General features: G+C 40.1%; 1 protein-coding gene across 2 annotated transcripts in view; it reads right to left on the reverse strand.

Annotated features, from left to right (window-relative positions):
• Positions 1-27816, reverse strand: part of SMARCAD1 (SWI/SNF-related, matrix-associated actin-dependent regulator of chromatin, subfamily a, containing DEAD/H box 1) — a 104305-nt gene that overhangs the window by 49623 nt on the left and 26866 nt on the right. For both annotated transcript variants that reach the window (XM_008143546.3, XM_054727342.1), the window contains 3 exons: positions 27072-27240; positions 20732-20798; positions 10996-11096 (listed from right to left, as the gene is read on the reverse strand). In XM_008143546.3, the coding sequence (XP_008141768.2) occupies positions 10996-11096; positions 20732-20798; positions 27072-27240 (337 nt within the window). The remainder of the gene's footprint in view (positions 1-10995; positions 11097-20731; positions 20799-27071; positions 27241-27816) is intronic.

A 27816-nucleotide genomic window follows, 5' to 3' on the forward strand; every position in this document is an offset into this window, starting at 1 on the left:
ATGGCCCTAGCTGGTTTGGCTCAGTGGATAGAGTGTCGGCCTGCGGACAAAGTGGTGCCAGGTTCGATTCCGGTCAAGGGCACATGGCCAGGGTTGCAGGCTCAATTCCCAGTAGGGGGCATGCAGGAGGCAGCCAATCAATGATTCTCTCATCATTGATGTTTCTATCTCTCTCTCCCTCTCCCTTCCTCTCTGAACTCAATAAAAATGTATTAAAAAAAAAAAAAAGTGACACAATGATTAAAAAAAAAAAAGACAAAAAACTTATGTGGGCCCTGGTCAGATAGCTCAGCTAGTTGGAGCATCATCCCAATATGCCAAGTTTGCAGGTTTGGTCCCCAGTCAGGGCACATAAAAGAATCAACCAGGCTTTGCCAGCACATGCAGTGGTTGAGCATCGACCTATAAACTGGGAGGTCATGGCTGGATTCCTGGTCAGGACACATACCCAGGTTGCTGGCTCGACCCCCAGTAGAGGGCACGTGCAGAAGGCAGCAGATGGATGATTCTTTTTTATTTTTTTAATATATTTTATTTTTTACAGAGAGGAAGGGAGAGGGATAGAGAGTTAGAAACATCGATGAGAGAGAAACATCGACCAGCTGCCTCCTGGACACCCCCTACTGGGGATGTGCCCGCAACCAAGGTACATGCCCTTGACCGGAATCGAACCTGGGACCCTGGAGTCCGCAGGCCGACGCTCTATCCACTGAGCCAAACCAGTTAGGGCCGATGGATGATTCTTATCATTGATGTTTCTCTCTCTCTTCCTCTCCCTTCCTCTCTGAAATCAATAAAAATATATTTTTAAAAAAGAATCAAACAATGGATGCATAAATAAGTGGAACAAATTGATATTTCTCCAAAAAAAAAAATCAATTAAAAAAACCTATGTGAAACTAAACAATATATAAATTAAACATTAATCTGGGAATTCCAATGATGGTTACTCATATTCACAATCACTTTCCTCTTTCTGTGTCAACTAATATCACTTGAAGAAACTGGTTAAAATTCCACATTTAAACAAAAAAGATTTCTTGGGTTTATTTCAGTAAGTCCAAAAGCATTTATCTGTCTACTCTGCTTAGATCTGTACTACATGCTATACAAACAAGATAGAGAAAAATACAGTCTCATCCTTTATCTTCTGTTTCTTATCCAACAAATTAATGCTCTATTTTTTCTGTCATTACCTAAGATAAAAAAAAAAAAATTGTGATACCTCACTTTCACATAGGAAAATGAGGTTCCACAGGACAGAGACAAATAAAATGTTGTATATAATGTATGTATAGTACCTGGATATTTAAAATTGAAGAGAAAGTTTCAGGAACCACTTAAAAAATGCTGTGGAAGTTTGGAGCAGGAAAAAAATTGCACATGTTTTTGTAATAGAAAGTAGCCTATTTGGCTAAAGCCAGAGACCATGGATAGGCTAATGGCTGAAAACTAAAACCAAAACTATTATTGAATAAGGCCTGAAGTGCCAAACTGAGGTCATTTATCAAAAAGCAATATGATTTTGAGGAGAATAATAAAACACTAATATTTGGAGAAAGCATTTCAAAGCCCTCAAAAATTCATACTGCCACACTTATTTTATAACAAATGACACTGAAACTCTAAGAACAAGCCTTTTAGAGGTCACAGGCAGATAATAACCAGCAATAGAAACTTAGGTGTCTATACAGGTAAATACATAGATACAAAGAGCAGAGTGTGGCTGCCAGGAGCTGGGGGGAGAAGAGAAACTGCTTAAAAGGTATGGCATTCTATTATTGGGTGATAAAATGTTTTGGAACTAGACAGGAGGGGTAGTTGCAACAACATTGTGAACATACTAAATGCCACTGAATTGTTCATTCTAAAATGGCTAACTTCATACTATGAATTTTACCTCAATAAAAATGGTTAAAATACTTGGAAAATTGTAAACATCTTTTGGGAATCAAATATATGATAGCACAAATTAAAATACTCAGCAGAGAGTGTTCCTATCATTTGCTATTTGCTCTCAGATCCACGCTTCTGCCAGCTCTGCTAATCCCCGAGACTGAAAATTCCCATGTACTCCAGAGGTTACAACAGAGCTTTACAAATGCCAGGTGATTGGCACTTGGGCACAAATCTGTCTCTGTGGGTCCAGCGGTTATGAGTCAGTCCTGTAGTTATTTTTCTGGTTTCAGAATGAAAAGCTGGAACAGACATATTTGGCACTGGCAGCAACCCCGTATTAGCTCCTTGACCCATGAGTAAGGGCCATTATTTCAGGCAATACCAAATCCAAGTCCCCAGTTTAGACCTCTACAGCAGCAGCAGCAGATACCATTATTCCTGAAGGAACTGCAGAGACTGACACCACCGTCCCATCCCAATGCTATGTGCCTCCTTGGCCTATGCAAAAGCTGGATGGGTCTTGGAAAATTATTTTGGGTGAACATAAACAGGTGATGACCCCAATTGCAGCTGCTATACCAGATGTAGTACTTTTAATGGAGCAGATCAATATAACTATGCAGTTATCAATCTGGCAGATGCTCTTCTCTCCCCTATCCCAATTAGAAAGGGCAAGTAGAAGCAATTTGTTTTTACCTAAGCAAGTCAGTGATAGATACACCTTCCCTGGCTTCAGGGTTTTGGTTTCTCTCCTGCTCTCTTTCATAATAAAGTACTCAAGGACTCTTACTGTTTTCCACAGTCCACAGAATATGACTTTGTTCCTCTACACTAAACATATCATATTGACCTAACTTGATAAGCAGGAAGCAATGGTACTTCAGATGGCCTTAGGAAGATACATACACCTCAGAGTGGGAAATAACCACCCTCAAATTCTGGGCCCACCACTTTCAAGATTTTTATGGAGTGTGTTGCATATTCCACTCTTAAACAAAAAGAAGGGACAACTCTTGGTTGGCCTCTGGATATTGGAGGCAAGGTATACTTCACTGCAGTGTGTGCTGCTCTACTCTGTTTACGAAATAGCCCTTAACACTGTCAGTTATGAATAGGGCCTAGATTAAGAGAAGGCTCTGTAGTAGGTCGAGGGTGCAGTACAATGTGCTCTGCCAGTTGTATTTCATGACTATTGAGCACATGGAATGATTCTTAAAGAATCTGGATTAATAAGGATGCTGCATGACGTCTCTGGCAAGTCCTAATACAGTGATGGCGAACCTATGACATGCGTGTCAGCACTGACACGCATAGCCATTTCTGATGACACGCGGCCGCATGCCGAGGATGAAACATTTGCTGCTCCTGAGGATGAAACATTTGCGACTAGAGTCTTGGAGTTAGTTTTTTCCTCAAAGTGACATACTACCCGAGTTATGCTCAGTTTTTTTGGCGAAGTTTGACACCAAGCTCAAAAGGTTGCCCATCACTGTATCCTAGCACAGACCCACATGGTTTTGGAGCAAGGTCAGATCTGCTTCTGCCGATAACTACTCCATTCTGCTATAACTTGTATGCTTTCCAAAAATTACTATGCTGTGCAAAATCATGAAAATAAAAACTAGTGTTGAAAATGGCATGATAAATCTGAACTGAAATTTTCTTGGGGGTGTTAGCACTGGAAGATCTGGTTGCAGATATGAGTTACTATGAAGTGGTCAGGGGAGGGGGGTCAGGCTATCTGAAAATGAACAGAAAGTTGCACCAGCTATAGAAGGGCACCACGCATTGTATTTCTGTTATCTCTCCTATACTGGCTGAAACTATAAATAGTGAATTAAAAAACAAATAAAGTAAATAAATCTATGGAGCTGTTAGCTTCTTCCTTTCATACTGAAGTTGCCTGTATGATTCCAAATTCAACTGGATGCCATGCTACACGACTCTCCTATTATGCTCAGCAGCAAGCCATTACCTTCAAACCAGTCTGTTTTCAACACTTAAAAGACCTGATAAGTTGATGTGTTATGCTGACCCAGTGAAGCCTTTAGGTTTTCATCATCTTCTTCACCTTTTGCATCTACTTAGCCATCAGGTGCAACCTATTTCAAGTCTTCTGTGGCTAGATCAGGATTGGGACCCTTAAAACTTTAACATCTCAATTTTCTACCTCCCCAAAGCCAAACTGTTTTCCTATGTCAACACACTTGTTTTGAATTTTAAAAATTTATCTGAAGAATCACAAATTAAGGAGAACTTTCCCCCATATTTAATGTAACACTCCACTGTATCACTACAGGCTTCTATAATGGTAGCAATGCCTTCCTGATGTTAAATCTCTTCCAAAATTTTATAACCATATCTGCATTCTCATCTTCAGTAACAGCAAATAGCATTTTAAATGCTCAGTTCAAATAATAAGCCATAAATGCTGCTATCATATTTTTATCAACAGGCTATAACAGAGAGATGTTTTTTTTGGAGGCAGAAAGAAAAAGAAAAAAAACTTTTGGTTCAGTCTTAGATGAACTAAGAATTTTCAAATATAATTTTTTCATTTTGGAGTTTTACTTTTATTTTTGTAATAATCCTATCTAATAAAAGAGTAATATGCAAATTGACCATACCTCCGCTACACCTATAAGCCACGCCCATAAGCCAATCAGGAGCGAATATGCAAATAAACCCAACCAAGATGGCTGCAGCCATGGAGAGCAAAAGGAAGGCTTGGGTTTCCCCGGCAATGGAGGAAGCCAAGCTTTCTGCCTGCCCTTGCCGGCCTAGGCCTCCACTCAATGCTACAAAGTTTCAATGATAGAAGATAAATAAATCCCAACAAAAATGGCGGCAGCCACGGAGCTGGAGAGAGCAGGAGGCTAGGGCTGCCCCCGGCGATGGAGGAAGCCAAGCTTCTGCAGCCCTGGCGGGCCTAGGCCTCCACTCCAGGCTACAAAGTTTCAATTATACAAGATAAATAAATCCCAACAGAAATGGCTGCCACCACGGAGCGAGCAGAAGGCTTGGCTCCACTCTAGGCTACAAAGTTTCAATTGTAGAAGATAAATAAATCCCAGATACCAGGGCCTCTGCTTAGTTCGCCGGGGGCATGGCCGGCCTGCAAACCATCACAGGCCCCTCGCCCAGGCCGCCCCATGCCCCAAGGGAACCCCCACCCTGATCCGGGACACACTTCAGGGCAAACCAACTGGCCCCCACCCATGCACCAGGCCTCTATCCTATCTAATAAAAGAGTATTATGCAAATTGACCATCACTCCAACACACAAGATGGCCACCATAAGATGGCCAGCAGGGGAGGGCAGTTGGGAGGGACCAGGCCTGCAAGGGAGGGCAGTTATGGGCGATCAGGCCAGCAGGGGAGGGCAGTTAGGAGGGACCAGGCTTGCAAGGGAGGGCAATTGGGGGCGATCAAGCCTGCAGGGGAGGCAGTTAGGGGTGACCAGGCCGGCAGAAGAGGGAAGTTGGGGGTGACCGGGCCTCCAGGGAAGGGCAGTTGGGGGGGGGGACCCAGGCCTGCAGGGGAGAGCAGTTGTGGGGAACCAGACCTGCAGGGGAGGGCAGTTAAGGGTGACCAGGCCTGAAGGGAGGGTAGTTAGGGGCAAACAGGCTGGCAGGGGAGTGGTTAGGGGGTGATCAGGCTGGCAGGCAGAAGCGGTTAGGGGTAATCAGGAAGGCAAGCATTTAGGAGCCAGCAGTCCTGGATTGTGAGATCGGGCCTAAACGGGCAGTCGGACATCCCTCAAGAGGTCCTAGATTGGAGAGGGTGCAGGCTGGGCTTAGGGACACCCTCCCCGCCCCCCATGCATGAATTTCGTGCACCAGGCCTCTAGTCCTTTATAACAGGGAAGAGTTAAGTAAAAATATCAAGGCAGATTTGGGCACTCCACCTGTAGTAAACCCTAAGGCTGACTTGAACTATTTCTTTTAAAGGGTCATTTTGGTAAGTGATAAACTACTATTGATTTCATCAGTTCCAAGTCTCTACCAGGCACTGGTACCAAACATCACTGTAATGCTACCTTTCCAAGTCTTAAATCCTAGAGTATGTTTTCTGTCTTTCAGATTTGGGCCCTTTGAAGCATGCATGCATAACAAATACCTGTTTCATTAAATTGAGAACTTAATTCAATGAATAGTCAGCTGTTTCTTCAGTTTACTTCTGAATCACTATTGGAAAATTATTATGTAGCTTTCCCATCTGCACTCATGGCTTTGTGTGATAGTTGATGGCTTATGAACTTTTTAAAACAATATGTTTTTATTGATTTCAGAGGGAGGAAGGTAGAGGGAGAGAGGTAGAAACATCAATGATGAGAGAGAATCATTGATTAGCTGCCTCCTACACGACCCCCAACTGGGGATTGAGCCAAAAGAAACCCAGGCATGTGCCCTGACCGGGAATCAAACTGTGGCCTCCTGGTTCACAAGTCGACACTAAACCACTGAACCACACCGGCAAGGCAATGGCTTATGAATTTGTGGCATTGTTTGAAACTACTAATGCAACCACTATTGGAGCTACTTCTGCAGGATACAGTGATTTCCATTTAAGGTCTTTGTATATAAAGATACATGTGAAAAAGGTTGTCTCTGACTTTTTTCACTCTTTGGTCTTTAATCCAAACACTGAACAAGCTTTCATTTTCTTCTTCTATTTTTAAAATTTTATTTTTTAATTTAACCTTTTGCACTCGGATGTCGAGTGTGACTCGACACAGTTAGCATCAGTAGCAGGAATCAAGAAAAAAGCAAGCGAGTGCAAAGGGTTAAGTATAGTAAGTATATAATCTTATATGGGTTATATTAGCTTTAGGTATACAATATAGTGATTTGACATTTTTATACCTTACAATGGGATTACCCCACTAATTCCAGTAATCATTTGACACCACATAAACCTGTGACAATAGTAGAGGCCTGGTGCACAAAATTCATGCCCGGGGCGGGGGCGGGGGGGTGAGGGAGTTGTCCCTCAGCCCAGCCTGCACCCTCTCCAATCTAGGACAGCCCTCTCACAATCCGGGATTGCTGGCTCCCAACTGCTCGCCTGCCTGCCTGCCAACCTGATCACCCTCTAACCACTCCCCTGCCAGCCTGATCGACACCTAACTGCCCTCCCCTGCAGGCCTGGTCCCTCCCAATTGCCCTCCCCTGTCGGCCTGGTCTCCCCTAACTGTCGTCCCCTGCTGGCCTGGGTCCCCAACTGTCCTCCTCTGCCAGCTCGACCACCCCTAACTGCCCTCCCCTGCCGGCCATCTTGTGCCCCCATAGGGGCGGCCATCTTTGACCGCATGGGGGCAGCCATCTTGTGTATTGGCGTGATGGTCAATTTGCATATTACCTCTTTATTATATAGGATTATTGACTATATTCCCTTTTCCCCATTCACCCATCCTCACTCACACCCATTCCCCACCCTTCTGGTAACCATCCCTTTTGGACTGTCCCTATGAGTCTGTTTTTTGTTATGTTTTGCTTTTTAGATTCCACACATAAATCAATTGTCTTTCTCTGCTTGACTTATTTCACTTAGCATAATACCCTCATCCATGTTGTAACAAATGGCAAGGTTTCATTCTTTTTTATTGCTGTATGATATTCCATTATATACCACACCTTTATCCATTCATGCATTAATGGATATCTAGGTTGCTTCCATACCTTGGATACTGTAAATAATGCCTCAATGAACATAGGAGTGCATGTATCCTTTCAAATTCATGTTTTTGTTTTCTTCCGATAAATACCCAGAAGTGGAATTTCTGGGTCATATGGTATAACCATTTTTTAGTTTTTTGAGGAAACTCTATAGGGAATTTCTTTATACCTGTTCTTACTGACTTCACAGTATTTGAAGGTGGTCCAGTCTTATACTTTTATTTTTGTGACAATGTGGATTCCAACCCGAACTGGACTACATAGGAATATACAAAACACATACACCTCAAACATCTACTAGCTGGTTGGTTCCTATGCCAATCAATGTCAAAAGCTTCTCCTCCTAGGCAGCCATTGGTTCTTCACAGCACCCACATTGGGTTCTGATTGGTCGGTTCCTATGCCAGTCAGCGTCTCTAGGCCTATCAACGGGGCCTGATTAGAAAGGTGGGGCTGATCATCAGCACCGGTGGAGGCCTGGAGAGAAATGGCAGCCGGCCAGATTAGGGGAGAAAGAGAGAGGCAAGTGCTGATCAAAAGCTGCCACAGAGGAGAAACCAAAATGGCGGCATAGGTAAACACTTGAAATTGCTGCCTCGCACAATCACTTCAAAACTATAACTAAAAGACAAAACAGACATCATCCAGAACCACAGGAAGGTTTGCTGAGTGGAAATTCTACAACTAGAAGAAAAAAGAAAAGCACACTGAGACTCAGAGGAGGTGCAGAAGTAAAGTGCAGAGGTACGAAGGCGCGCGGGCGCAGAAAGGGCTGGCAACTGAGTACGCGGTTGTCCTTTTCAATCAGGAGGGAGACACAAGCTCCCAACTGCTCTGAACTCCAGTTCCGGGCAAGACTCTGGGGACCCAGACTCATACGGGAGAAACTGGACTGTCTGGCTTTGGGCAGAACTCGAGGGCTGCTTTCTCTCAGAGGTGCTTGCAGCGATTACCGAGGGACACTGAGACCCAGGGGGCCTCTTAGGACAGGGCTGAGGAGCAGCCATAGCTGTTTGCTTCGCCCTGAGACCCCGCCCCACCAAAGCTGTGCACAGAGGTTTTTGCATATGAATGGTCTGACACTTTGCAACCTAAAATTACCTAACAAACTGCAGCTTGGTCAGAGAGACCCAGAACATCCAAAAGAAGGCCCAAGGCCCCACAGCAGCTTGCATTGCTTCACAGCTGGGCCTCATCTGGGCACCTCCAAACCCCAAACAAAGATGAGGAATCTGCAGATCTCTCCATAGCTCCTGCTGGGTGGCCTCAGGCAGAGGCTATATTTGCACCTCCTTGGAGATCCAAGAGTCAGTGTACCCAGTGGTCAGAGTGGGACCTTCCAGATTACAACTCCTCAGATCCATAAGAGACACACCCAAGGGGAAGACTCAGTGCGCACCAAAGCCCCACTGAAGCAAGTCTTAACCCTTTGCACTCGCTTGCTTTTTTCTCGATTCCTTTATTCTAATGCTAACCGTGTCGAGTCACACTCGACATCCGAGTGCAAAAGGTTAAGGATGTCTCAGCACAAAGTTCTCCCAGCGTAGACACAGGTGAACCTCACAGCCAATTGGCCTGAAGGTCAATTGCTCCCAGTGATACCAACAACAATCAAGGCTCAACTACAACAAGACTATGCACACAGCCCACAAAGGGGTGCACCAAGAGTGTCCACCTCAGGTAATTGGGAAGGCTGAGTCACTGGGCCCTATAGGACACCTAGCACACAAAGCCACTCTATCAACACAGGGAAGCAGGCAAAATGCAGAGACAAAGAAACAGGTCAGAAATGGAAGAAAGCAAATGACTGGATATAGAGTTCAAAACCACGGTTATAAGGTTTTTCAAGAATCTTCCAGAAACCGCCGATAAATTTAGTGAGACCCTCGAGGATATGAAAAAGGACCAATTAGAAATTAAGCATACACTGTCTGAAATAAAAAATAATATACAGAGATCCAACAGCAGACTAGAAGATTCCAAGAATCAAGTCAAAGATTTGAAATACAAAGAAGCAAAAAACACCCAACCGGAAAAGCCAAAAGAAAAAAGAATCCAAAAAGTTGAAGATAGTGTAAGGAGCCTCTGGGACAACCTCAAGCCTATCAACATCCGAATTATGGGGGTGCCAGAAGAGAGAGAGCAAAATATTGAAAACCTATTTGAAGAAATAATGACAGAAAACTTCCCCTACCTGGTGAAAGAAATAGACTTACAAGTCCAGGAAGCACAGAGAACCCCAAATAAAAGGAATCTAAAGAGGACCACACCAAGACACATCATAATTAAAATGCCAAGAGCAAAAGACAAAGAGAGAATATTAAAAGCAGCAAGAAAAAAACAGTTACTTACCTACAAGGGAGTACCCATACGATTGTCAGCTGATTTCTCAACAGAAACTATGCGGGCCAGATGGGAGTGGCAAGAAATATTCAAAGCGATGAATAGCAAGAACCTACAACCAAGATTACTCTACCCAGCAAAGTTAGCATTCAGAATTGAAGGTCAGATAACGAGCTTCACAGACAAGAAAAAGCTAAAGGAGTTCATCACCGACAAACCAGTATTATATGAAATGCTGAAAGGTATTCTTTAAGAAGAGGAAGAAGAAGAAAAAGGTAAAGATAAAAATTATGAACAACAAATACATACCTATCAACAAGTGAATCTAAAAATCAAGTGAATAAAAAATCTGATGAACAGAATAAACTGGTGAATATAATAGAATCAAGGGCATAGAAAGGGAGTGGACTGACAATTCTTGGGGGCAAAGGATTGTGGGGGGTGTGGGAAGAGACAAAAAATCGTACACCTATGGATGAAAACAGTGGGGGGTGGGTAAAGGCAGAGGGTTGGGTGGGAACCAGGTGGAGGGGAGCTATGGGGGGAAAAAAGAGGAACAATTGTAATAATCTGTACAATAAAGATTTAAAAAAAAAAAAAAAAGCTGCCACAGAGGCAACAGATCAATCCCTGCTTCTCTCTTCAGGCCTCTCTCTGGTCCTGATTCACAGCCCCCTCAGCAGTCAGTGCTTGGGGCACCGTGCCTGCAGCGGAAGCAGTCAAGACTGACTTCCAGTTGGTCGAGCCTCGGTTGTTATTGGTAGTTACGTCCCAGGGTTTTTACATATTAGGATATGTATGTATAACTTTCATGAAAAAATTTTTAAAGTATAAATATATGCCATTAGAATATCCTAAAAATTAATTTTATAGCTAAGAGGTGAAAAATTAATACTAGATAAATTAAAAAGAAAAAACTGTCACAAATGAAATGCAAAAACTGATTCTCTGACTTGGTATTGAGAGAGAAAAGAAAGAAGATTCATTCAGGTGGATTTTCAGGTCTGATGTTCATAAACAACATATTCTGTGCTTAACCAGGTAATTTTGATAGTGCAATTCAAATGTAACTTACATGATCCTGTCTCTGCTTTTTTATGGTTTGATTACCATTACATTCATCTTCCTCATTTGTGTCTGAAGAAGAAGATAACTTTCTTTTCCTGGGTCCACCACCTTTTACAAGAGAGAAGAACACTCAAAATTTGTACAGGTAAGTATAAGAATCATTAATGCAAAACAAAAGCCAAAGTGTTATCATAATGAATACATCTGTAGATTGTCCTCTTGACATCAGGTCCAATGTTGTTTCTTCGACATAAAATGTCTACTCAACAAGTATAACAGAATTGAAGGAAAAGTGAACAGAGACTACAGTCTTTCAAAAGTAGAAATCACTATAATAATGTATTTGTAAACCATCATATTTAATGCTAAAAACATACATCACTAAATTGACAAGTAATTCTTCACTGCAATATTCGGAGGAAGGGGTTCTCCTCAGTGACTTAGTATTCATCAGTAAGAAAAAGTTGAGTCCCATCAGTGTAGCTTATCTGAATAGCATCAGTGACATCAATAATTGTATACTATGTACCAGGCTTTGTAGAGGACTTTTATACTAGTAAACTGTTGCTTCATTTACCTTCCAAAACAAAGCTACAAACTAGGTAGTATTCTCATTTAACAAATGAGGAACTGAAATATATAGCTCAAACAATTAATGCTCTTAACCTAAAAATAACAGTAAGACAAGAGTCTAACAGTGATGAAAATCTGCATATTCTGCCAAGACTAAAAGAAAACTAGACTCACTGTACATGATTTTAAAAAGCTGTTACTTATTTATACTTTGTATACATTGACCTTTTGCTTAGTTTTACTTTGAGAGAGTAAATGCCTTAGACATACTACTGTGCTAATATGAAAGCATCTGCTATAAGTTCACAAAGGTTTAAGATTTCAATATTAATTATATCAGTACCCTAACTATGCAGTTAGAAATAAAAGCTGTAGAAATATAATATTCAAAATAAATATAAGCTTGACAACTTTTAAGTTGTAAGCCAGAAAATTTCATAATATGGCTATAATAAAATAATTCAATGCTTAAATTTTTTCCCCAATTTATTTCATAAAGTAAATGTGCATTATACATAAGCCAACTAACTCCTAGCATCCACTTTAAGACAGGGGAAGTATAACTACCACCTCATCATCACCCATATATTTGTTGGGGTTAAGTGAACACTATTAGGAATAGTCTAAGTCTGAAAAGAACTTCAAACTAGGTCATTTATGCTGAGTCACCTAGACATGTTTCTTTGCTAAAAGAAAAACTCTGTTTTGTCAATAAAGAATTCTTTAGCCTAGCCCTGCTGGTGTGGCTCATTGGCTGAGGGTTGACCCACAAACCAGGTCAGGGCTCAATTCCTGGTTCAAGGCGCAGGTCCTGGTTGCGAACTCAATTCCCAGTAGGGGTTGTGCAAGAGGCAGCCAATCCATGATCCTCTCTCATCATTGATATTTCTATTTCTCTCTCCCTCTCCCTTCCTCTCTCTGAAATCTGAAATCAGTAAAAGTATATTTTAAAAAAAGAATTTTTTAGCCTTATATATTTGTCAATACATCTTTTTTTTTTTTTTTTTGGTGGGGGGTGTTAATACCATAGCACCAAATCTTTACATGTATATAAAATGGCTAAAGGCCAGAATGTGCAATTAAGTGTGGGAGAAAATACAAAACTAAATTTTTTGTACAAAAGGTTACATAACAGCAAATAATGCTTAGTTACCTATCTCTAAACCTATCCTATTTCTAATTATTAATTAGAAATTTAATATGCTATACTATATATCAATTTCAAATTATGTTTCATACATTCTTATATTTTATTGGGAGTATCCATCATTATTTTCAAGGGGAAAAATTAGATGTACCTCATACCCCAGATAAAAATAAATTTCATGTAAATTCAATATTTAAAAACAAAAGATGAAACAGAAAAAAAATATGGACAAAAAACACAAATAGGCAGTTCAACAGAAAAACAACAAAAAGAGGCTCAACTTAAATAATAATTTTTTGTTCATCCTAAGATTAAAAAGAGTAGTAAATGGACACAGGGCAAATAGTACGAATTGCTGAATTGTAACCTTTCTGGAAGGCAATCTAAAAAAATACATGTCTGAATTTTAGCTCTGTATAGCTTTTAGTCCAACAATTCCTTTTCCAGGTATTCTTTCCACAGTTCTGATGGAAATGTCTGCTTAGGCATATACACAAAAATGTTACCAAAATGTCTTAATGCCCAAGATAGTAGACAAATTAGAATACACACATATGCCACTATTATAAAAGAGGAAGATATTTAAAGTAACATGGAAAGATGTCTCTAATAAATGAAAATGTTACAAAACAGCAGATATAATAGGATACATAAAAATGTTTTGCCTATTCTCATACATATAGAGAAATGGAAAAAACAGCCAGGGAAACTCCTGACAATATGAATAAATTCATATTGGTACCTTTTAAAAAAAAAGTAAAAATTTTGGATATTATTTTTTGTAACTTAGTATTCATAAATAAAAATGTTCAGAAAGCAATGTATATAAACATCCTTATTGCTTAATATGCAAGTTGATATTTTCTACAAAAGATAAATTTATTGTAAAACTTATGTTCAACATCATGACTTGTGGAACTGTCCAAGATCTCTTACAGTTATTTTAAAAAGGCTTTTGTTGAAAATTGTCCAAATACACCCAAAATAATTTTCCATCTTAATGATTTCATATATTGAAAGTTATCTTATCTTGGCAAGATAAAGCCACCATACCTAAAAAATGCATGGTACTAAAGATGAAGATGACTGATATGACTATCTAATCCTTTCCAAGATGGAAATATGGAAGGAAGTTTACTTAAGAAGCAAGAAAACCCCAATTTCTTCTTTCCATGTAACTTGCCACTTGACTTATATCAATTGGTTGCCTTCCCTAAACTCCCCGACTGGGGATCAAATCCACAACCTAAGTATGTACCATAACCGGGAATCAAATCAGCAACATTTTGATGATGCTCCATCTAACTGAGCCAACAAAGAAATTCTGGCCCGGCTGGCATGGCTCAGTGGTTGAGCATCGACACCTATGAAGCAGGAGTTCACGGTTCCGATTCCTGGTCAGGGCACATGCCCAGGTTGTGGGCTCGATCCCCAATGTGGGGTGCGCAGGAGGCAGCCGATAAGTGATTCTCTCATCATTGATGATTTTATCTCTTCCTCTCCCTTACTCTCTGAAATCAATAAAACATATATTTAAAAAAAAAGGAATTCTGGAGCTAAAGAACTCAATAATGCAATAAATGAGATTAAGAATGAATTAAAGAACGGCCAGCATGGCTCAGTGGTTGAGCGTCAATTTATGAACCAAGAGGTCATGGTTCGATTCCCGTTCAGGGCATATGACCGGATTGTGGGCTCAATCCCCAGTGGGGGGCGTTCAGGGAACAGCTGATCAATGATTCTCCATCATCATTGATATTTCTATCTCTCTCTCTCCCTTCCTCTCTAAAATCAATAAAAAAATATATTTTTTTTAAAAAGGGAGGGGGTGAATTAGAGAGCTTAGGAAATAGAGCAGACCAGATGGAAAAGAAGAATTAGTGATCTTGAACTTAGAAATCTAGAAATGACTCAGATGAAGAGAAAGAATTGAGAGTTTTAAAAATATGAAAGAATTCTATAAATACTATCTGCCCTTGCTGGTTTGGCGCAGTGATAGGCCCATGGACTGAAGGGTCCTGGGTTCGATTCCAATAAAGGGCACATACCTTGGTTGCAGGCTCGATCCTGACCATTCATTCAGGAGGCAACCAATATGTGTCTCTCTCACATCAAAGTTTCTGTCTCTCCCCATCCCTTCCACTCTATCTAAAATCAATGGAAAAATATCCTCGGTGAGGATTAACAACAACAAAAAAAGAACTATCTGATTCCATTAGAGAGAGCAATCTATAATAATAAAAGCATAATATGCTAGTTAGACCAGGCAGCCGAACGACCAGATGACCTTCCAGATGAAGCTGCGGCTGCGAGTGCCGAGGCAAGGCACCGTGACTGCGAGTGCCGAGCCCCTTGCACAAATTTTTGCATTGGGCCTCTAGTAATAAAATAATAGGTATACCTGAAGAAAAGAAAGAGAACAGAAAGCCTATTTAAACAAATAATGAGAACTTCCCAAACATATAGAACGAGCTGGACCCTCAAATCCAAGAAGAATAACAGAACCCCTATTTACCTCAATGAAAAAAGGCCTTATCCAAGGCACATTATATTAAAGGTGTCAAAACTTAATGACAAAGAAAGAATTCTCAAGACAGCTAAGGAAGACTGTAACCTATAAAAACAAAACAAACCATTAGTTTATCATTGTTTTTTTCCCCCCAGCTGAAAACTTATAAGCTACAAGTAGAATCAAATATTCAAAATACTGAAAGACAGTAATCACCATTCAAGAATAATATATCCAGCAAAATTATCCTTTAGATATGAAGGAAAAATAAAGGCTTTCCAAGACAAACAAAAGCTGAGGCCCACAGGACCTACTTAATAAAAAATGTTGAATCCCTTCTACCTGAAACAAAAAGACAATAGGAAATAAAACTGAAGATGACAGACAAAAGCAGGAAATTGCAACTATTATTCAATATAGGGCATTAAATACTTAAATATAAAAGTTGAAGGAAGTAAAGGCATTAAAAAACACTATAGCTTCTACAATTTGGAAAATAAAGGCACAGCATATAAAGGGATAATCTGCAACAACAAAAACATAAAAGGGGAAGAAAGAAAAGAACTGAATTTACACAGGTTCAGTGTGCAAACAGACTTAAAACGAAAGAATAGAAGAAGATACTCCAAGCAAATGGCATCCAGAGAAGAATGGGTGTAGTGGTACTTATATCAGATAGATTTCAAGATAAAAATGGTAAAAAGAGACAAAAATGAACATTTTACAATCATAAAGGCGAGAAAATACATTAAGAAGACATAACACTTAAGAAAACTGAAAATACCAAATACGGGGAGATTAAACAACATGCTACTGAAGAACTACTGGGGCAAAGAAGAAATAAGAGATTAAAATATACATGGAGACAAATGAGAATGACAATACAGCATACCAAAATTTGTGGTATGCAGCAAAAGTAGTACTAAGAGGGAAGTTTATAGCATTACAGGCCTAGCTCAAGAAACAAGAAACATCCCAAATAATCTAATGTGAACTTAAAGAATTTGAAAAAGAACAAATGAAGCCCAAAGTTAGTAGACATAAATACTAAAAATCAGAGCAGAATTAAATGAAATAACGAACAAAAAGACAATAGAAAAAATTTAATACACCAAATAGCTGGTTCTTTGAAAAGATGAATAAAATTGCCAAACCTTGGGTAGACTCACTAAGAAAAGAGAAAAATCTCAAACAAAATCAGAAATGAAAGTTACAACGCACACCACAGAAATACAAAAAAATATACAAGATTACTAGGCTATTATTAAAGGCTATATGTCACCAAAGTCAATAACCTAGAGAAACGGACAAACAACCTTCCTAGATTGAACCATGAAGAACTGGAAAACCTAATTAGACTGATCAACAGTAAGGAAATTTAAACAGTCATCATAAACGTCCCAAAAGCCTGGTGGGTGTGGCTCAGTGGTTGAGCATCAACCTATGAACCAGGAGGTCACAAACCCGGTCGGGTCACATGCCCAAGTTGTAGGCTCAATCCCCGATGAGGGGTATGCAGGAGGCAGCCAATCGATGATTCACATAATTGATGTTTCTGTCTCTCTCTTCCCCCTCCCTTCCTCTTTGAAATCAATAAAAATATTTTTTTAAACACACAAAAAAAAAAACCCCAAAAAATTCCGCTCAAAAACCAAGTCAAAGACAAGATAGCTTCCCTAGTGTGAATTCTACCATTCAAATAATTCTACCATTCAAATTCTACATTCAAATAAGACGTAATACCTATTCTTCTAAAACTCCCAAAAAGTTAAAGAGGGAATATTTCCTAACTCATTTTATGAGACCAACATTACCCTGATACCAAGACCTGGCAGGAACAACACCCATACAAAAAATATCGCTAATGAACATAGATGCAAAAATCCTAAAAAGTACTAGCAAACTGAATACAGTAAGGTATTAAAAAGATAATACATCACAATCAAATGGGTTCTTTCCACAAGGATGGTTCAACATGTGCAAAATCAATGTGATACACTACATTAACAAAAAAATCATATAATCATTATTAATAGATGCAGAATAAGTATTTGATAAGATATGACATCCATTTATGATTAAAACACTCAATAAAATGAGTATAGAAGGAAAGTACCTCAATATAATAAAGACTACTAGACAAACCCTCAGATAATATCATACTCAATGGTGAAAAACTGAAAGTTTTTCCTCTAAGATTAGGAACAAGACAAGGTTGCCCATTCTCGCCGTTATTCAACTTGGTACTGGGAGTCCTAGTCAGAGCAATCAGGAAAAAGAAATAAAAAAAGGGCATCAAACTGGAAATGAAGAAGTAGACTCACTTTTTGCAGATGACATAATATAGAAAACCTGAAAGACTCCACCAAAAGACTTAGAAACAATAAATAAATACAGTAAAATTGCAGGATGCAAAATCAATGCATAAAAATCTGCTGCATTCCACCCTGGCTAATGTGGCTGTTTGTTGGAGTGTCATCCCATACATCAAAATCAAAAGATGGTGGGTTTGATTTCCTGGTCAAGGCACATACCAGAGTTGTGGGTTTGATCCCCAGTTGGAGCACATGTGGGAGGCAGCTAACTGATGTTTCTTCTCTCTCTCTCCCCACCCCCGCTCCCTCCCTCCCTCTCTCCCCTTCCCTCCCTCACTCTGGAATCAATAAAAATGTTTTTTCTAAATTAAAACGAATTTTAAATCTGCTGTGTTCCTATGTGCTAACAGTGAAATTTCAGAAAAACAAAGAAAGAAAACAATCTCATTTGTAATTGCAACAAAAAGGCTAATATACCTCGTAATAAACTTAACAGAGGAAGTGAAGGACCTATACGCTGAAAACTACAAGATAGTGTTAAAAGAAATTTAAAAAAAAAAGAAGGAAAGATATTCCATGTTCATGGATTGAAAAAAATCAACATAGTTAAAAATGGCCTTATTGCCTAAAGAAATATGCAGATTTAATGCAATCCCCATCAAAACCCCAAAGGCATTTTTCAAAGAAATAGAACAAAAAAAAACATCAAATTTGTAAGGAACCATACAAGACCCCAAACAGCCAAAGCAATCCTGAGGGGGGAAAAACAAAGCCGGAGGTATCACACTTCCTTGATTACAAAACAGTAAGATATTGACAGAAAAATAGACACACACACCAATGGAACATGATTGAGAGCCCAGAAATAAACTCACACATACATGAGCAACTGATTTTTTACTAGATTTACAAACTATTAAATCTAGTTTAATTCTTTTGCATGTGGCTTTTCAATTTTCCCAATGCCATTTATTGTTGGGGTTTCCTTTTTCCAAAAACATACCATGGAAAAAGGAAACCCCAACAATAAATGGCATTGGGAAAATTGAAAAGCCACATGCAAAAGAATTAAACTAGATTTCTATCTGACACCATTCACAAAAATTAACTCAAAATGAATTAAAAACTTAAATATAAGATCTGAAAAAAAGCATAGGTACATAAATACTAAACTTAATGGATCTTCATCTCAGAGGTTTTTATGAACTTGACCTCAAAGGCAAAAGAAATGAGAGCAAAAATAAATTAATGGATTGTGTTGAATTAAAAAACCGCACAGTATGAGAAACTGTTAACAACAACAAAAAAGGCAATCAATGAATGAGAGAAGATATTCCCAAATGACACCTTCAATAAGGGGCTAATATCCAAAAATATAAAAAACTCATATAACTCAACAACAAAAAAACAAACAATCCAATTAAAAAATGGACAGAGGTGCTGGACAGACACTTTTCCCAGAAGACATAAATAGCCAACAGATATACTATGTAAAGATGCGCAAATTCACTAGTTATAAGGGAAATGCACATCAAAACCACAATGAGTTAATACCTCATACCTGTTAAAATAGCTATTATCAACATGACAAGAAATAACAGGTGTTAGAGAGGATGTAAAAGAACCTTCATATATTGTTGGTGGGAATGTAAATTGGTATTGCCACTATGAAAAACATTATTAAAGTTCCTCAAAAAAATTTAAAAATAGAGCTACTATATGACCCAGCAATCCCTCTTCTGGTAATCTACCTGTAAACTTTGAAAACATTTATTTGTAAAGACATATGTACCACTATGTTAACTGCAGCATTATTCACAGTGGCCAAGACATGGAAACAACCTGACTGTCATTGCTTGATATGGTACATATAATACAGTGGACCACTACTACTCAGCCATAAAAAGGATTGGATACTGCCATTTGTGACAACATGAATGGATCTTGAGAGTATCATGCTAAGTAAAATAAGTCAGTGAAAAAGGACAAGAACCATATAATTTTACTTACATGTGGAATATAAAGAAGAAAGTAACAAATGGACAAACAAAACAAACTCATAGACACAGACAACAGTATGGTCGTTACCAGAGGGTAGAGGGGGTCAATATATGGTGATCAAAGGAGACAAGATTTTGGGTGGTAAGCAGTATACAGAATTGTACAGGTCCTATATAATGTTCCCTAATAAATTTAAAAATTGTTCCCTAATAAATTTTAAATGTAAACCAGTACTATAATTACATTCATAACCTAGTGCGTGTGTGTTGTATAATAGTATGTATAAGCAATGTAAAAGTTGAAAATTAAAAAAAATATAAAATAAATAAATAAAAGTTGAAAATTATACAAAGCAAATTTAAGAGTGGTTAATGGAGTATGGGTTTGCTTTCCTTCCTTAAATACTTTTTTGGTAGTAAGATTACAAGTTATTTTTACCTGTTTGGTATGTACAAGTTTAAAAAAATCAAGATGGCATTTACTTAAACAAGTGCTTTTATATTGCAAACTCCTTTAAATGCATTTACTTTGTATCCCAAGACTGGAACTTAGCATAAGTATTTACTAAATGAAGGAATGATGATTTCCAGCTAGGACTTTCCACAAGACATTATGTTCCTACCGACTCAGATTTGTAGACCTGTAAATAAAACCACAATGCAATTAGAAAGGATACTTAAGAAAAAAATATATACCTTCCAAAACTTCATTGTTATGAAATCTGATCTGTAGAAAACAAGCAAAATTACCACGGGAAAGCTGCCCCTCCCTTTTTTGGCGGGGAGAAGGGGAGAGAATCAATCGAGAAAACTGGGTTCCGAAATAGCTATATGAACTCAGATAAGTCACTTAACCTTAAGATTCAGTTTCTTCATCTAAAAATGCTGAAGTTATTAATATCTCATAAGTATCCTATAAGAATTCATGTAGGAACTTGGTAAATTACAGAGCAACTAGAGGCACGATGCACGAAATTCATGAAAGGGTAGACATTCGCAGCCCTGCCTGCCTCAGCCCTCGCAACCCCAGTCGCCTCGGCTGCTGCCCCACAGCCCTGGCTTCATCCAGAAGGTCATCAGGATGGTCAAAATGCCGTTCTGTCGATTTGCATATTACGCTTTTATTATTATAGATATCAAAAATTAAAAGATATTCTTATGTAATAAATCAATATAGTTTGAAACTAAGTCAGGCATACCTGCATCACCAAACATCAGCAAGGCAGCAGCAATTGCTCCATCCATTGTGCTGGTTGATTCAATCAACTAACAGAACGAGAAAATATTAGTATTTTAAAAAGAGCACTAAGAATTGTTTCATTTATCAAAATATTAAAGAATAAATATATTAAGTATATATAAAGTTGGGAAATATGTATGTCATAATTTTAAATTCATTAAATCCTATGATAAAAATTTTCAGGCAACCTGGTTTATTGAAAAGTCTGAACTTATCTAAACGTATCTTAAAATGTATCAAATTCACTCATCATTGCAAAGGAAAAATTAAAACATAGTCATATATGTACAGCATAATCAAGATTTTTGTTATTTTAATTATAAAATTGTACATTGGAGCCTTAAAAACTATTTACATTTCCAGGCCCTGAGGAGGGTGCAGGGAAAGAAAGGATAAGAGAAAGTAGGAAGAGAGAGAGACCAACAGACATTTATATTATTCCCTTTTAACTGACATTTAGCAGTGGACACTCACATATTATAATTGTGCAGTCATTTTTTTAAAATCTAATACTTCCTAGATGAGTGGGATAAAGGACTCTTGATTTTTACTCTACCTCTGAATTGGTTGAATTGGTTCAAGAACATATTCATATATTACTTATGTAATTAACATCTTCAATATATTTTCACACTGTTCTGTAACATTTTACATCTCAGGAGAAACTGAATAGTCCATAATTTTATCTTACTAAAGTTTCCTATACTTCCAATGAGTTGTTTTTAAAAGATCTTACTTTTGCCTCAGCTGGGTGACTCGGTTGGTTGGAGCATTATCCTGTACACTAAAAAGTTTGCAGGTTCAATTCCCAATCAGGGCACATACCTAGGTTTCGGGTTCGATCCCCAGTGGGGGTGAGTATGGGAGGCAACTGATTGATATTTCTCTCTCTCTCCCTCAAATCAATGTACATATCCTCAAGTGAGGATTAAAAAAAATTTTTTAGCCCAGCCAGCATGGCTCAGTGGTTGAGCATCGACCTATAACCAGGCCACAGTTCGCTTTCCAGGGCATATGTCGGTGTTGTGGGTTCGATCCTCAGTGTGGGGTGTGCAAGAGGCAGTTGATCAATGATTCTCTCTAATGATTAATGTTTTTATCTCTCTCTGCCTCTCCCTTCCTCTCTGAAATCAATAAAAATATATATTTTTAGAAGCATGAACAGACTGTTGAACCTCAGAGGAAAGGAAGGGGAGGGTGGGTGGGAAGAGATCAACTAATGAACTTGTATATATATATGCATAACCCGTGGACACAGAGAAGGAGGTAGTGAGGGCCTGGGGTGAGGGGGAGAATGGGAGCGGGCTGGAAGAGGTTGATGGGGGAAAAAGAAGGACCTATGTAATACTTTCAACAATAAAGATCTTAAAAATAAATTTTACTTTTTAAAATAAGCTATATTTTGTATTAAATTAAAAAGTCTCAAATCAAAGGAGAATGCTGTCTTCTATACTAGTTTTCTAATCTTGGATCCTTACATATCCTGTAAATCCCTCTTCCTTTTCAAAATATCCAAAGCATATGCTTTACAAATCTGCAACTAAATTTATATTTTATAACTTCAATTCCTTTATAAGGGTCTAAAAACCTTTGCAAAGTAATTTATAAATGCCACCTTTAAATCTCTTGAAATGACAGAGATCACTTGAAATCCAGATTACCTTGAGAGAGTACTCTGCTATGGAGGGAGTGATATACTAAATTCCAAAAATTTCTAATTAATGAAATATACAAATAAATTCTGTGTATCAAGCCTATTTTCCCATTAAAATTATAAAATAAAAGGGGGAGGGGGAGATAAAAGATCAACCAAAAGACTTGCATGCATGTATACTGGTATAAACACAACCAATGGACATGAACAATGGGGGAGGAGGGAACAAAACAATAGGGGGGTGACGTCCTGTGCTGGGAGGCAGAAGTAAGCTGGGAGAGGTCAATGGGGAAAAAAACAGATATATTCATTCTTTCAACAATAAAGAATTTAAAAAATTATAAAATAAGAGATAAGTCCTTGTATAGGAAAAACAATCCCCTTGAACCACATAAAAATTTGGCAACAAGCTACAAAGTATTGTTAAACTGAAATTTGTTTCTTTTAGAAACTCTCTCCAACACTGTAAGTAGCCCCTGTATCTACTACTGGCTACATTTCTTTTCTTCTTATGCTGGGGGGGGGGGGGGGGGGCAAGGGGGAGAGAGGGAGAGGGGATCACACCAGGAAGCAAATAATACTTCTAGCAGGAAAAAAAGTACATTCAAGATAGATAACAGTAAAGTTTCCTTTATCTAACACTAAGAAGGTATCAAAATGATTATGGGGGGGGGAGAGAAGGGGGGAGAGATTCATGTTAAAAATAACAGGGAATAGAATAACTTAATCTATACTTCAGAGTTCAAACTAGCAGGCCCAGAATACCTTCAGTTCAGACTTGTTTAGTTTGTCCTGAATGGTATTTTGTTTTTCTTTACTATAAAAAGGAATGATGTCCTGATAAACATGGATGAACTTCAAAACCTTATACTAAGTGAAGACAAGCCAGTCACAAAAGATCATCCTACATAATAAAAGTCTAATATGCTAAGCGTCCATTCAAGTAATATGCTAATGATATGCTAAGGCTGCTCAACCGCTTGCACTGACCACCGGGGGCAGACAGCTGACCGGTCGACTAGTCGCTATGACGTGCACTGACCACCAGGGGGCAGACGCTCCAACTGGTAGGGTAGTTTGCTGCTGGGGTCAGTCCGACCAATTGGGACTGAGCGAGATGGACCGGACATGCCCTGGAAGCCCTCCTGCAGCCCCTCCCCGGCTGGCCAACCTCCTGCGTCCCTCCCCAGTCCCAATCATGCACTGCTGGGGTCCCTCGGCCTGACCTGCGCCCTCTCGCAATCTGGGCTGAGGGACCCCCCGCCCCCACACATCCAGAGTGCACAAATTTTGTGCACCGGGCCTCTAGTTATTACATAACTAGTGCCCCAGTGCACAGATTTGTGCACATTGAAAGGAAATTAATTAGAAGGTGTCCATTGGGGCAGGACTCGGCAAGACGGGCTGGACATGCCCTGGAGCCAACCTCCCACAGTCCCTCCCCGGATGGCCACACCTGGAGTGGCACCAAGGCTAGAAAGGTGTCTATGGAGTGAGCAGGGTCCCTCTGGCAAGATGGGGTCCCTTGGCCTAGTCTGCAGGGATTGGACAAAACCGGCACTCCAATATCCCCCGAGGGGTCCCTCATTGCAAGAGGGCGGTTCTCAGGTGACGCACCCCAGAATCAGGCTCCCTCCTCTCTGGTTCCGGAGGTCCATCATCCAAGAACCGCAACTGCCAAGTCAACACAGCTCGGCAGCTCCTGCGTTGAGCGTCTGCCCCCCTAGTGGTGAGTGTCATACCTACCAGCCAGTCGGATGGTCGCTTAGCCTTTTATATATATGTTATATATATGAAAAGCCCAGATAAGACCAATCTATAAATGGAGTGTGATTGCTAATGAGTACAAGGTTTCTTTTTGGAATGATCAAAATGCTCTAAAATTAGATTATAGTGATGGTTGTACATCTCTAAAAACCACTAAATTATACATTTTATTTATTTTTAATATATTTTTATTGATTTCAGAGAGGAATGGAGAGGGAGAGAAATAGAAACATCAATGATGAGAGAGTCATTGATTGGCTGCCTTCTGCATGACCCCTACTGGGGTTCCAACCAAGGCATGTGCCCTGACCGGGAATCAAACTGTGACCTCCTGCTCAACGTTCACCCACTAAGCCATGCCGGCTGGGCTAAATTATACATTTTAGGTAGGTGATCTTTATAACATTTAAATTATATCAAAATAAAACTACGAAATTGGTGATCAATCCTATGTAATAAAAGCCTAATATGCTAAGTGTCTGGTCGTCCGGTCAACCAATCAAAGTGTAATATGCTAGTGATATGCTCAGGCCACTCAACTGCTAGCTATGATGTGCACTGACCACCAGGAGGCAGACAGTTGACAGGTTGATCAGTCGCTATGATGTGCACTGACCACCAGGGGGTAGACGCTCCAACTGGCAGGTTAGCTTGCTGCTAGGGTCCGGCTGATAGGGACTGAGCAAGACAGACCAAACACGTCCTGGAGCCCTCCTGCTGTCCCTCCCTGGCTGGCCAACCTGCCACGTCCCTCCCCGGCCTGATCGTGCACGGGTGGGGTCCCGCGGCCTGGCCTACACCCTCTCCCAATCTGGGACCCCTTGAGAGATGTCAGAGTCGGTTTTGGCCTGATCCCACAGGCCTGACCCCACTGGTGCACTGGGCCTCTAACATTAAATAAAAATCCATCCTTTTTACTTTATTTGAAAAATCACAATGTCTGATAAAAATGGGCTATCAATGATTATCACATAGTTATATTCTGCTGCAGTTAAGGAGCAGCTATTCCTACATAATAGCATCCTACATAATAAAAGGGTAACAGCATCCTACATAATAAAAAGGGTAATATGCAAATTAACCATCATCCTACATAATAAAAGGGTAATATGCAAATTAACAGCATCCTACACAATAAAAGGGTAATATGCAAATTAACCATCACTCCGCTACGCCCACGATTGGGCCGGCGGGAGACGCGGGGGGGGGCGGGACTCGGGGTGGCCGATTGGGCTGGCGGGTGGTGCGGGGGCTGGGACTCAGGGTGGTCGGGATAGCCAATTGGGCCGGCAGGAGAAGCGGGGAGTCCCCGACCCCGCCCGCGCCTCCCGCCAGCCGGATGGGCCGCCACGCCACTGAGCGGGGACCGAATGGGGCCGGCGGGACGCTGAGCTCGCGTCATCAACCAGCGGCGGCGCGAGCTCAGTGTCTGCGCCATGGTTGTGCTGCGGCACAGAAGGGGCCTCTGGGGCAGCGAGCTCACGTCCCCGCCCCGGCCGGCCATGTGGCGGGAGTGAACGGGCCTGTGGGGCCCGGAGCTCAGCATCCGTGCGGCAGGGGAGGAACGAGAAAAATGGATCTTTCCAGTTCCTGATGCTGACAGCCCTATGGGTGCCAGGGTCCTCCACCTGCAGCCCCCAGTCACAGCCCATCAGCCCCAGTCGCAGACTGGAAGCCCCCTGCCAGCAGTCCAGACGGGACCAGTGTGGCGCTGTGCTGGTGGGTGTCAGCGGGCATGCTACAGACATCAAATTACTGCCACCGAGGCCACCCCCCACACACACTCACAAGTAGTATGGTCCAAGGGGGTGACTCCTAAGGCAAGGCTCCCATGGCAGCTGATGCTCACCATGCCAGGTGAGGAAGCCAGACCTGAAAGCCCAAGCCCCCGAGTACCCGAACTGCAGGGCGTCATGGGCCAAGGCCTTGAGGAGGCCCCAGGACAAGCATCTTCCCAGAGGCTGTGCAGAAGGAGGGGAGGAACCTCTGGCTGGAGGCCGGGGTGAGGGATGCTGGCGTCTTTGCAGGCCAAGACAGGGCTGAGGGACACACACACCCCCGTGCACGAATTTCGTGCACCGGGCCTCTAGTGTTCTATATAAATTTTTAAAATTTAAATTCTTTATTGTTTAAAGTTTTACATAAGTCTCCTTTTTCCCCCCTTGACCTCTCCCTGATGACTCCCACCCCCCAGCACAGCCCCTGACGTAGCCTACTATCTGTGTCCATTGGTTATGCTCATATGCATGCATACAAGTACTTTGGTTGATCTCTTACCCACTCAACCCCTGCCTTCCCTCATAGAATGGACAGTCTGTTTGATGCTTCTATGTCTTTGATTCTATTTTTGTTCATCAGTTTATGTTGCTCATTATATTTCACAAATGAGTCAGATCACGCAATATTTATCTTTCTCTGACTGGCTTATTTCACTTAGCATAATGCTCTCCAGTTCCATCCATGCTGTTGCAAATGGTAAGAATTCCTTCTTTTTTATAGCAGCATAAGCATGTACTATATTGTATGCCAGCAACCCCTTGTCTTTATGGGGGTGGGGGGAAGCCTCCTGACATTTGTGAGCTTCTCTGGAAGATTAGGAAGGGAGGGTGTTCCCATTCGAGCACACAAGAACTCACAACTATGTATGAGAGATACTGAGGAAAACTCTCTATTATTTATAGGTGAATGACCTCACCTATTATTAACTCTTTCAAGTAAATCCCTGACATTTTCCTTAATTATTACATAAAATAAAAGTTCATAATTATCTTAAAACAGAAAGTATCTTTAGAAAAATGACTAAATACAGCACTAGATACAGGAGAGATATTAAACATCATTACAGCAACAATAAACAGTTACTAAAAAAGGGTATAACCTTAAGTAAATCATTGTCATTTCTTTGTGGGAAGAGTTCCTTCAAGGTCTGAAGTTTAGCATCTTTAAGGTCTTCCAATTCCGAAAGGTCTTCCAGTTCTGAAATATCATTATTTCTACCTGTCATGGCAGGAAGGCCTTGGGAATCTTCATCTTCAGATGGCTCAGAACTAAAATTATTTTCAGAGAAAAACAATTTAATGTATTGTTAATGCTATTGCATTATAATTGTATACACATGTATATATGAAATACAGCACATCTGCAGTTTTTTAAAATATTAAATGAAATCTACATCTGTCAAAGATTAAAACCACACATCGTTTTTCATTTCAAAATGTTTATGTATATAAATTTACATTCCCAAAATCTGCATATTCCAAAAATGTTTCAGATTATCCAGGCTGGGATGAAAAAGAACAAAACAAAAATAGCAATTTATTTTTTTAAGACACACACATATTCATTGCATGCCCACGTCTCTTTCCGACATTTTTCACCTATATTCTGCATATTAGATGAGTGTTGTCATGTTGTTCCTGAGAAATTATGAAGACTACATGAATAGGAAGAAAAAATCATTTTCATGGCCTACGTGACTAGAATCCCAGTGTTAAAATCGGAATGGCCCCATCAATATCAGAATCTCTGCCTGGAACAAAATATTTCTTTAGCAGACAGGGAGCATTTACTCCATATGAGGCTTTATTCTACAACAACTAAATTTAACCTTTTGCACTCGGATG

This window comes from Eptesicus fuscus, chromosome 2 (genome assembly GCF_027574615.1).
Source record: "Eptesicus fuscus isolate TK198812 chromosome 2, DD_ASM_mEF_20220401, whole genome shotgun sequence".
Lineage (NCBI taxonomy): Eukaryota > Metazoa > Chordata > Mammalia > Chiroptera > Vespertilionidae > Eptesicus > Eptesicus fuscus.